We start from the raw sequence: 12,483 nt of genomic DNA on the forward strand, positions 1-12,483 counted from the left end.
CAAGGTATTATTGAAGACATTGGATCTAAAATTTCTTGCGGAGAATATTGTAGATGAAACTATAAAAAAATATAAACTATTCGAAACATTGGACAAAGAGATGGCTACGAGTATCAGGGATAACATTGATAATTTATCATATCAATAAATGAAATACAAAAGAAAGTTGAAAAAAAACAAAATTACGCGTATTTTTGAATTGTTCAATGCTAAGCCTGACAGACTTGAATCTTCGATAGAATATCTTGACAGACTTAAGGGTTGTGGTGCTGGGCTCAATGCGGAATTAATAGCTATTCAGTTTATTATTAATTGTCGAAATGAAAAACTAAAAACAAGATTGATTCAAGAGAACACAACAGAACTTAATATCATTGAGGACATTGTTGTCAAATTTCAATCTATGGAAATAAATAATAATAAAATTTTTGTAGAAAACGATTAATGGAGAAGAAATGATGGTGCAGATTGTCGAGGTTGTTCGTCGTGGAAAGATAACAAGCAGGTTTTTAAGGCAAACAACAACATTTGCAAAAAACAAGAGATAATACAAACACCTTACAATCTTAGACCAAGAAATAAGATTAACTTTATTAATGATTTTATGATTGACATACAACTTAATAATCTAAATTTTTCTTTTATGATAGATACTGGTTCTCCAGTGACATCCTTGCCCATCAAAGATTTTGAAAAGCTGACCAATTATGAAGATGTTGAGTTGAAAAGTTGTTCGAGAAAATTATTCTCATATGAAGGATCACCGATCACAGTCATCGGTCAAGTAAGTAATTGTAAGGTTAAATATTTTAATACGATTAAATATTTAGATTTTTAAGTTTTGGAAGGGAAAGGACCACCTTTATGTAATCAAGACTGGATCAAAGAATTTGACATAATTAAATTCAACTCTGATAGTATTATTATTAATGAGCTAGATATAGGTGATAAGATAAATTACGTTTGACAATCCTTGTAATAATAATGATAAATTTTATAAATATAAAATCTTTATTCAGTCATTTACTGAAGAAGGGTGTGTTAAAGCGAGTTTTGATATTAATAGATTAATTAAAAGTTTTAATTGTATTTTTAACAGCAAAATTGGCAAAGTTAAAAATTTACAAATAGATATTTTGTTAAAGGATGATTTTAAACCAAGATTTTTAAAGGCTAGGAGAGTTCCTTTTGAATTAGAAGAAGAATTAGAGGTTACATTAAAACAATGGCGTCAAAAGGGTATAATAACCCCTGTGAGATTTTCTCAATGAGCCACTCCTTTAGTTTTGGTTAAAAAGAAAGATAATGCGTTGAGAGTTTGTGCTGATTTTATAGTAACCTTAAATCCACAATTAGAAAGGTTTGAATATACTCTTCCAAGGATAAGTGACATAATTGCTAAAGTAGGAATTGGGAAAATATTCTCGGAAATAGATTTTTCCTCGGCATATTTGCGATCCTGTTTCTAAAGAAACTTCCAAAATTTTAACCATTTCAACCCACAAAGGTCTTTTTCAATTTAACAGGTTACCTTTTGGTCTAACAGTATCAACTGCTTATTTTCAAAAGACCATGGACGAAATTTTTTCTGACATTAACGGCGTTATTTATAATTTAGATGATTTGCTAATTTTTGGTAAGGATAAAGAAGATCATTTTAACAAATTAAGAAAAGTGTTTATAAGAATGTTGGAATATGGTTTGATTGGAAATATTAAAAAAAGTGAATTTAGCAAAGATAGTATTAGATATTTAGGTTACTTAATAAGTGACAAAGGGATACAGCCAATCAAAGAAAAAATTTATCCGATAAGTACCATGACTGAATTTAATAATAAGGAAGAATTACATTCTTGGCTGGGTCTTATGATTTATTATTCGAGATTTATAAGAGGTTTTTCGAAATTAGCAACTAATTTATATGAATTGCTTATAAAGGGTAAAAATTTTCACTGGGGAGTTAATGAAAAAGCTAGTTTTTACGAGATTAGAGAAAGATTGTGTAGCATCAGTTCTTGCGCATTATGATAGAAATAAGAATTTTTTTATTTCTATTGATGCTTCAAATAAAGGCATGGGTGCAGTCTTATTTCATGTAGAAGAAGATGGTCATGAAAGACCAATTGAATTTATGTCCAAAGCTTGGGCTGGTGCTGAAAAAGGTTATATTGAGAAAGAAGGATTATCTATTGTTTTAGCTGTTAAGAAATGGAGGGAATATGCAGTGGGAAGAAAAGTTAAGATTTTTAATGATCATAAACCTCTTGTTAATTTGTTTGGATCAGATCCAGTTAAACTATACAATATGTCTCCAAGGTTACAAAAATGGGCCTTTTGTTTAGCTGGATTTGATTTTGACATTTATTATAGGAGGGTTAAAGATCAGATTATTCCTTGGGTTATCAAGGCTAAATGATAAAGATGTAGTGTGTTTTTTTAGTGTTGATGATTTTGAGAAAGATGTAATAATAATCAATAATTTAGATCTGATAAAAAAAGAAACTTTGGTAGATACTGAATTAACAAAAGTTAAGAAATTCGTTTTGAATGGAGATGGAGATCATTCGCAGATTAAAAGTTATAAGGTGTTGATAAAATTGTTAAACATTAAGAATGATTTTATTTTTAAGAGAGAACAAATTGTTGTTCCTCATAGTCTAAGAAAATATTTTCTTAAGGTGCTACATGAGGTTCTTATTGAGTTGCTTAGGATGTTAACGATGGAAAGATATTTTTGGTGGCCTGGAGTGACTATTTTTAGATCCAATATGTGTATACTTAATTATTAATATTCCTAATTTTCACGGATTCTACAATTGATGATATATTCTTAACATTCAATCTTCCGTAGTTAACAATCGCCCACATTTATTATATATTATTGATTTTTGTTCATTATTTATTAAATATATATGAAGATTTTGAATGATTTTAGAATGTAGATATTATTGAATAACGTCGTAATAGAATAAGATTCGTCGAGTAAACGTAATAGAATAAGATTCGTCGAGTAAACGAAATAAAATTAATTTAACGGATAACGAATTTGATTAAGAATAATTGAATAAATTTATCAAATATTGAATATTTGGAATGAAATAAATAATTGGTCGCGTTATTTTTATTTTTTTTATTATATTATAAATATTGCTTTTTAAATAATAGCGTTTTATATAATAATTTTTATTTATATTATTCAATTTTATCTTTTTTTTTAAAATATATTTAATTGTAGCGTTTTATATAATAATTTTTTATTAATATTAAATTTCAATTATTTTTATTTTTTAAATTTTAAATTTTACTCCCTTATTTTTCAATATAAACAACTTTTTCATATCATAAATTATCTTTAAATTGTTCTTTCTAAAAAGAATTTTATTTTGCTTCCCATTTCTAATATATGATTTCCATATCATATTATTAAAAAACTTTTTTATCATCAAGATGTTTAACTATCACCTTGCCTCTCTTAATAATAATTGTTTGAAATTTCTTTATTTTCACAGTTTTTCAAAATTTTTTATCAATTATAAAAGTTTTTATTTCATTATTTTCTTTAATGTTTATTTCCTTATTTTCTATAATAACAAATGTTTCAAATTTTATTATAAAATTTATCTTTTTTAGTTTATAAGAATCTCTTTCATTTTGAATAATTCAATATTTTTCAATTTTTTGTTATTAAGAGATTTACAATTACAATAATAATTTCTTTTATTATAATTTGTTTCTTTGTCATATTTTTCATATTTATTGTCTAATTTTCTATTTTCATAATAATTCTTATTAGATTTATTAAAATTTTTATAACATTTTTCTTTTCTTGGGATTCACAGTTATGACCTCTAAAGCTATTAGTTTTATAATTTCTGTAGTCTCTACAATTACATAATATCTAAAATTATTATTATTGCAATTTTTATTACAATTAATATCATATCTTTTAACAAAGTTTCGTCCAAAGTTTTTTTTAAAATGCTCATTAAGTTTATAATTATTATAAATTCTTTTGTTATAATTATTTCTATTATTATTATAATAACCTATGTCACTAGTATTATAATTTTTTTAGACTGAATTTTGTCAATATGATATTTTTAATGATCCGGTAATTGAATTAAAAATGGCCTATCTACATAATATTTTTTAATTATACCTAAAAATTCATCTTTAGGCAATGTTAATTCCCATAATTGGTCATAATCCCAGAAATCAAAAATACGAAAAATATCAATAGGTCATCAAGAAATTTCAAAATTAACTGTTAATTCATTATTAAGCAAATATTTTTTAAGGTTATCTAAGTATTTATATATGTTCATTATGACTGATTTATATTTAATTTATTAAGTTATTTTATACAACTCTTTAATAACTTCTCTTTTTTTACGTGGATTAAGAATATTTTGAAAAATGTCATTGGTTTTACTCTATAGAATTTATAGCCTGTTGACCAACTATCATAATGGTTCTAGTAAGTTAATATACCAAATTTTAATAATCGTTTCCATTTATAACAACTCCATTATCCATATTAGATTCGTCTAGTTTGTTATTAAGTTTAACAATTCTCCTTCCCAGTTGATTCATCACATTTGATCATCATTTGGTACGATTCCAGTATCATAATTTTGTGTGTCCTTTATATCAAATAAATTTTATATTACAAAATTCCAATATATATATATGTATTATAAAAAAAAACAATTTAAACGAAATATATAGTTAAAGGCTATAAAAACAATTAAAGTTAAATAAAAATCTCGATTAACACAGTATTTATAAATAACAAAATATTTCTCAATAATCCCCCCCCCCCCCCCCCCCCCCCAAACCAAATTCCTGCGTACGCGCCTGATGTTATTAATATAAATATACCATTCATGACATGACGATAATTAACAATAATTTAAAAAAAGATAATATAAAACATATGATTACTGGCACACATGTCAATTATTTAACATCAACCATTATCAGTAGACATATCATTGTGGCAAATTTGACTTATTAAGTGTCTACAAAATGTCAATCTTTTGCCAAAACTAATCTATTCAATATTTTCCGATTTTAATTCAGTGTTCTAAAAATAAAATGGATGACCCCACATTAAATTCAGGTAATGATTGTAAGAAAAGATCCTTTGACGATACTGAAGATTCATATCAACCTCCAAAGCGTTCTAATAGGAGTTTTATTGCCTACTTATTTTTTATTATATAAATTATATAGAAAGGGGCCATTTGCATTTAAAAATTCTTATTCACACAAATACAGCTGGTGCCATTATTGGGAAATCAGGGGACACTGTCTCATCTATACAAAAGCAAACGAATACAAAAATTAAAATGTCTAAAAATAAAGAATATTTCCCTGGTTATATATGATATTATAGAAAAATATAATTAATTGAAAAATAGGCACACAAGAAAGGGTTTGTTTGATATCTGGTGATAGAGAAGGCATATTAGGTGCATTTGATATAATGCTTCATAAAATATCTGAAGAGAAAAAGGCTCCTGAAGAACAAGTAAACTTATAATAGTTCTTTTTATCAATTCTTTAAGGTTAGAGTACTTGTGCCAAATACATTAGCTGGAATGATAATTGGGAAAAATGGAACAAATATTAACCTAATCAAAAAAGAATCAAAAGCTCACATAGAAATATCGCATAGAACTGGCAATGATGGCAAATCACATGATTCAATTGAAAGAATACTGACAATTAGTGGAAATCAGGATCAAATGGAAAAAGCATTAGGCTTTGTGTTAGATAAAATGGAGGATGATTCTTCTAATTCTATTCCATTGTTAAACTTAAAATATGACAATACATTTTCAAAGAAAAATACATCAAATAATGGTAATTCATTGATGGGTAATGCACCCTCAAACAATAACTTGATGGTGATGAGTGCTTTACTTAATCAGAATAAACAACCATTATTGAATATAAACCTAGTTTCAAATATGAATACGCCTATGATAAACAATTTACTTAATACTTTTTCTCAAATAGGATTTGATAAAATTTCATTAAGGGAAATAGAATTAGCTTTGCAAACTTTACATAAACATGGACTTTTAGCCATAATTGCTTCTGGGATACTAAATTTAGTTTCAAAAGAATTACAAAACACTAACATTAATAATAATAAAGTTTCTGTGTTAACTTCTTTGTTAAATTTATTAAATAATGCTACAAACAATTCTAATAATTTGAATATGGAGAATGACATCCCTTCTAATATGATTAATGATTTTTCAAAATTTATTTATTCTAACCAAAATGAACACCAGAGTAATGCTAATTCATTAAATGGTGGGTTATTATCTTCTACAAAATCGAATACACATTCATTTATAGATTCCTTTTCATATGGAGGTTATTTGATAATTTTTAATGAAATATATTTTAAAATCATTATAGGAAACCCTTAATCTCAAAGAACTTGAATATTGCTTCAAATGATTAAATTGAAGTAAATATTATATTTATAAAATACCACTTCATAATATCTTACCATACCACTTTAGCACATTATCAACCATGTCAATCTAATGGATCATTCACCTCAATCTTTGTTTTAAATCGAAAATCCATTTATTGCTTGATCATTTAGATATATTTAATCATCTAATATATATTTTAAATAAAAATAATACATATCATTTTTGTCCATTGTTATTTTTCCTTGCATAGTATCATAAAACATCATTGACGAATCATAAAGTTTATAGTGAATCAATTATTATTTTTATATTTGTAATATCATATCCAAAAATCATTTATCATTCTAAACATATTTTCTATTGGGAATAATAGATAGATTATTCATCCAGTGCCATATTTATCATATTTATTCATTCAAAAAATTGTGAATGCAAGTTTGGTTTCATCTTTTAAGCTTTGCAAAATTGGTTTTGATTTTCCCTTTTCATTAATCAATTTCTTCACATCAAAATTTCTTGAGCTAAATGATATTTTAAAATCAATTTTCAATAATATAATTATAATAATATGTCCAAACCTTTGTGCCATCTATAAGCAAAATCTTCAGGCTTACACTATTTTTTTTGGCTAAAATATTAGTTAGCCATTATTAAAAATTGGCTCAAATTAATACATTTAACAACACTACTGGGTCATTCCATGACAAATCAACCACAATTTGGCTAACCCCCTTCGATTTTTTTAAAATCTGGTAAGCAAAGAAAGATTAGCGTAGTTAAGAAATAGCCAAAATTTTAACCTCGTATCATTTATATTTTTGGAGATATTAGGGTTCAAAGTGGCAAAAATGACTTATTTTTACCATTATCTGCCTTCATTCAATTAAGCATATCTTAAAAACTACATATTTGTAAATAACAAATTTAATATCAAAATTATGTACAAAGATTCTACTTTTAGTTAATATATAAGGACTAAAAACAATTTTTTGGGAATAATACGACCTTCAATTTTTTTTAAAAATTTAGTAGACATTATTAAACTCTTCCTTATAAAAAAAATTAATCTGGGATGTGGCCATCTTCATTCTCAAAATCAATAAAAATGTTTAGAAAAGTGTATAAATATTGTCCCAAAAGGGAGCGTCTTTGTATAAAATACTTTCTTGTGACAACAATGTATAACTACGGCCAGTAGCAGTTAACAGTGAAACTAATGTTAAGATATGACATTTGGGCAAGTAAAGAGTGTTTTCTATACTTGGAAATGTAAAGGAATTAGAAGGTCTGGATGGGTTAAAAACTTTATATATATTTCTTCCTGCTTTTAATTTTTCACTAAAACAAAGTTAACCACCAATTAGAATCATAAGGATACGTTAGGTATCCTGATATTTCTTTAATAATTATACTTTCGTCATTATATGATAACTATTCTATAGTACTTTCTATTGAATTGAAATACATTTTACTTTTAAATTGATGTAGTGTAGATCTGTTGGAATCAAGGTGTGTATTTTGTGTGTTCCAGGTATAGATCTAGTTTATGAAAATCTTTTCCTGAGTAATATATCTTCGTAATCATAATTTATTTTGGTCATCTATTCAAAATATATGACATTAATATTTTCTTTATTAACTCGTACATTTCATATGATGTGGTTATTTACTTTAAGTAAGGCCTTGTAAACTAGCTCTAGCGGCTAATCTTTTAACAGTGCCACCAATCCCATCACAAACACTTTTCCTGTGTGCTATAGCAGAAAAATGCCATTTCGCCTGTACCCCGAATTCCATCTCATGATGGCAAATATTAATAAAATTTTTACGATTTTTATCATCGGAAAAATAAAATTTTATTTGGCCTACAAATTTTATTAATTAAAAAATTTACTAATGTTTTTTTGAAATTATGTACTGCTATTGTATTGTGTTGCAAAGATTCGGATATCATTACATAATTTAGGCAACAAATATTGGCAAAATTATCTTTATTATATATAATAAAAGGGTGAGCAGTGGATTGAGCCCTATTCCAATGATAATTTTGTACTTCATCCTGAAGTATAAAGCTATAGTTTTTTTAAAAATCACATAAAATTAAATATTGGTCTTCGTCTAAGTTCAATTTTAGATTGTTTTGATACAACGATTGTTGCGTTGAAATAAAAAAATGGAGTAATAAAGATTCCATTTTTTCAAAAAAGGCATTGATAAATTCACCTACTGGTTTGGTTATTGTTTCAAGAGTGGTTCTATCTACGGATAGCCATTGTTTGTATGTTATAAATTCGATGTCCTTAGAAAGAAACAATATTTCTATTTGATCGCGTAAATGTGTTGACCCTGGACAATTATCTTTGCCCATATAAACTGGATGGTTGAGGCGAATTACAAATTATTAAGTGTAAAATATGTTTGTATGTTTTAAAGGGCAACATATCATTGGGTAAATTTGATCCAATGATCATTAATTTAAAATTTTGGTGGTAGCTGCAATCACATACATGTGTACCACTACCTCCAACGAGTATACAATTTTTGGGCGAATGCTTGCAAATTTCGAAAAACCAATTTTAACATCAGGCCTCATTTCTTTAAAAAATATATGAATTTCTTTGAAATTATCTAAAATTAATCTCTTATGAATGGTATTCTTTTTTCCGTCTTTGGTCAAAATCGAAACGCAATCTTTCTTGCCTGGCATGATTCTGCTTATTTCGTTCATACAATAAAATTCTTGTACAATTTTAACTGTATATTCGTCTATAGTTTTTCCAGGCTTGGGGTTAGGTGTTGATAGAAATCAAAATACCAATAAATTAATTAAAAAATGAATTAATATAGTGAGCATGTATTATTGGATTAATCAATTTTAAAATTTTTATTTATTTTATTGATTGAAACACTTGTTATTCTAATTTAGTAAGGCTATGCCGATTTTAGAAAATCCGATCCAATATTTGTATTGTTTTGGGTTATTTTATGATAATACTTTTATTTTGTATATAATAATAATAAATTAATATTTGTAATATTTTAAAAATATCAAATTATTTTAAAAAATTGAGTAGAGAAAATTTTAATATTATTTTTTGGCGTCTATGAAATGCACAAGATTCTGATTCATATATTCAAAAACTATAAACTTGGTTAAATATATTTTATTAATATTCATTAAATATATGCTATACTTTTATCGATATACAATTTCTATAATTGAACGAAAGCCCCATTTATTGTTATTTTCACTTGCAAGATGAATAATCCTTTAAATTATATCAAATAGTCCAAGAAAAACCATTAAAAACTGATTAATATATAATTTTATACAAAGACGCCGCTTTTCGGGAAAATATTTATACACTTTTCTAAACATTTTTATCGATTTTGAGAATGAAGATGGCCACGTCCCAAACCAATTTTTTTATATAAATGTAAAGAAAGAGTTTAATAATGTCTACTAAATTTTTTTTAAAAATTGAAGGTCGTATTATTTCCAAAAAATCGTTTTTAGTCCTTATATATTAAATAAAATGGCCGGTAATTGGTAAAAAAAATAAATTTTTTTTTATCTAAAAGTAGAATCTTTGTACGTAATTTTGATATTAAATTCGTTATTTACAATTAAGTAGTTTTTAAGATATGCTTAATTGAATGATTTGAACCCTAATATCTTCAAAAATATAAATGTTAGGAGGCTAAAATTTTGGCTATTTCTTAATTACATTGACCTTTCTTTGCTTACCAAATTTTAAAAAAATCGAAAGGGGTCGGCCGAAAATCTCATTTTTTTTGCTCATTTGATGTGTGTATTCATTCACTATACACATTTTGAATCATTAGATTCTAGATTATCTGAAAGTTAGTGGGAAAATTTTGTTTATTTATAAATATCATTTTTTTTTAGGGCTAACTCGATATTAAATGCTGAGTTGCACTGGGCCAATAATTTTTTAAAGAGATTGAGCCTATTTTTTCAAAAAACACTGATACAACTTAATAACATTGTTCTTAGAGCCAAAAATTCATTTAATTGGAATGTTTAAAATTTCAAATTTTTTTAAAAAAAACAATAATTTAATCCATTACAGGTTTTTGTTGTGTTTACAAAATATGAATATTTATATTTAAATATAATCAGGCCAGGTTGGGTGGACAAATAATTTCTTTGTAAAGGCTTTTTGATATGAATTAAGAAATTTTTGTTCAGGATCACACTTGCGCCAGGCAAATTTTTAAAAAATTTTTGGGGTGAGGCTGCATAATTGGCTTGATGCAGGTCACTAATTATTATCTCTCCAAATTTGGCACAATTATGAAATATATTATTTTTTTGTTATTATTAGCAACAAGTAGTGTTGTTGTTATTAAACGGCTCGATTTGATCAGATTTTTAAAAACGGCTAACTCAGCATTATAACCAGGAAAATATTGCTTAAGCGTCAAGATTTTGCCAATAGATGTTTGTTTTATGTGCCACCTAAGAGCAAAATCTTTAGGCTTGCATAATATTTTTCTGGATAAAATATTGAGTTAGTCGTTTTTAAAAATTGGGTCAAATTGAGCCATTTAACTACACTAGCAACAAGTAAAAGATTTTAAAATGTTTAACAAGTTACATTAAGTCATAATTGGCCATATTTTTAAAGAGAATGATTAACTTTTTGGGAATAAAATAACAATACTACACATCATTTGTGAATACACCAAATTATACCTTGGCAAGAGAAATAGAAAATCCAGTTCCCATTATAAGTGAATATTGATCAATAAAAAATTTATTGCTTGCCAAAATCTTGATTTTTATTGCCCAAATTTAGCATAAATATTGTTTGTTAATAAAATTTTTTAAACAGCTTCTACGCCAAATTTATAGATGAATGTAACTTAGAAATAAATTTTAATATAATTTTTTATTTATCCATTTTATAAAATATGAAAGTAAGTTTTAGCAAAATTTATAATTTTTGGGTTACTTTTAACATTCGATTTATTACGGCTCATAAATTATATGTGCTTGGTTTCTATCTAAATTTTATTTGCTAGATTTCAGCAAAACTAGATGTAGATAACAAAGAATCTGTTAAGGATATTTTTAAAAATAGTTCTTATTTAAAACAAGGAAATTTTTTTTTAAAACTAACATGAAAACACTCAACTTTAATGCCCAGACTAAGTTTGTAAAATTCATTTTACTATTTAAATCTATCCATTTTTAAAGACACGCATCACTCATTCAATCACTCCATAATTTCTTTAAAATTTTGTATAAGTATAATACAAATAAGTCATGTTATTTTGTAAATTTTTTTAAAAATGTTTATATAGACTAAAATATCAAATTTAAAGGTTTCAGTTTATATGCAATACATTACTTATGTGACCTGTAAAACACATTAAAAGGAAACGAAAATTGATTTCCTCACAGAGAGACAACAACTGAATTGATACTTCAAGAATCAGCATCAGAAAGAATTCATCAGGCCCGATTAAATATTAATCAATGACAATGGAAAAATAAAATTTATATATTGTTTCAATTTTAACATTAGAAAGAAAATATTTGTAAAATGGTATTTATATTTTGAATAATATTTTTCTTAAATATATTATTATATATATAGATTTTTATTTCATTTTGTAGTTTAATAGAAATCTTAATCAATGTCGTATGAAGTAACTAATATAGATTTGATTTTTCTTAATAAATAAGATAGATGATCTCAAAGCCAAAAAAATGCATATTATTAAATATTTTTTTTTTACCTTCACTTTCAACTAATCACTATTTTTTAAAATAAAAATATTTAAGTGATCTGGTATGAATAACCCGGGCTGTGAATCAAAACCCTTCAAACTAGTATTATTAAACAGCTTGTTTTGAGATTAACAGCTAACTCAATATTTTAACCAGAAAAATTTGCCTAAGCTTCGAGATTTCGAAAATATATGTCTAGACCTTTGTTCCTTCTATGTGCAAAATCTTCAGACTTACGTAATATTTTTCTGGATAAAATATTGA

At 25.7% G+C, this 12,483-nt stretch overlaps 1 protein-coding gene across 2 annotated transcripts; it reads left to right on the forward strand.

The window, feature by feature from the left end:
• Positions 1-5,027: 5,027 nt before the first annotated feature.
• LOC135929491 (RNA-binding protein Nova-2-like) lies at positions 5,028-12,051 on the forward strand. Of its 2 annotated transcripts, none has more exons than XM_065466098.1 (6): positions 5,028-5,194; positions 5,236-5,379; positions 5,424-5,533; positions 5,571-6,390; positions 6,436-6,487; positions 11,865-12,051. In XM_065466098.1, the coding sequence occupies exons 1-5, from the start codon at positions 5,098-5,100 to the stop codon at positions 6,444-6,446; spliced, it is 1,182 nt and encodes a 393-aa protein (XP_065322170.1). In that variant the 5' UTR covers positions 5,028-5,097; the 3' UTR covers positions 6,447-6,487; positions 11,865-12,051. The 2 variants fall into 2 exon arrangements, with proteins under 2 accessions (XP_065322170.1, XP_065322171.1); XM_065466099.1 differs by lacking the exon at positions 11,865-12,051 and adding an exon at positions 6,543-6,725.
• Positions 12,052-12,483: the final 432 nt, after the last annotated feature.

This window comes from Gordionus sp. m RMFG-2023, chromosome 5, assembly GCF_954871325.1.
Source record: "Gordionus sp. m RMFG-2023 chromosome 5, tfGorSpeb1-WG-v2, whole genome shotgun sequence".
Classification (NCBI taxonomy): domain Eukaryota; kingdom Metazoa; phylum Nematomorpha; class Gordioida; order Chordodea; family Parachordodidae; genus Gordionus; species Gordionus sp. m RMFG-2023.

Coding starts and splice junctions, on each gene's coding strand:
- LOC135929491 (XM_065466098.1), top strand. CDS start 5,098: ATGGATGACCCCACATTAAATTCAGGTAATGATTGTAAGAAAAGATCC. Junction 5,195..5,235: donor TCCAAAGCGTTCTAATAGGA/GTTTTATTGCCT, acceptor TAAATTATATAG/AAAGGGGCCATTTGCATTTA. Junction 5,534..5,570: donor AAAAGGCTCCTGAAGAACAA/GTAAACTTATAA, acceptor CAATTCTTTAAG/GTTAGAGTACTTGTGCCAAA.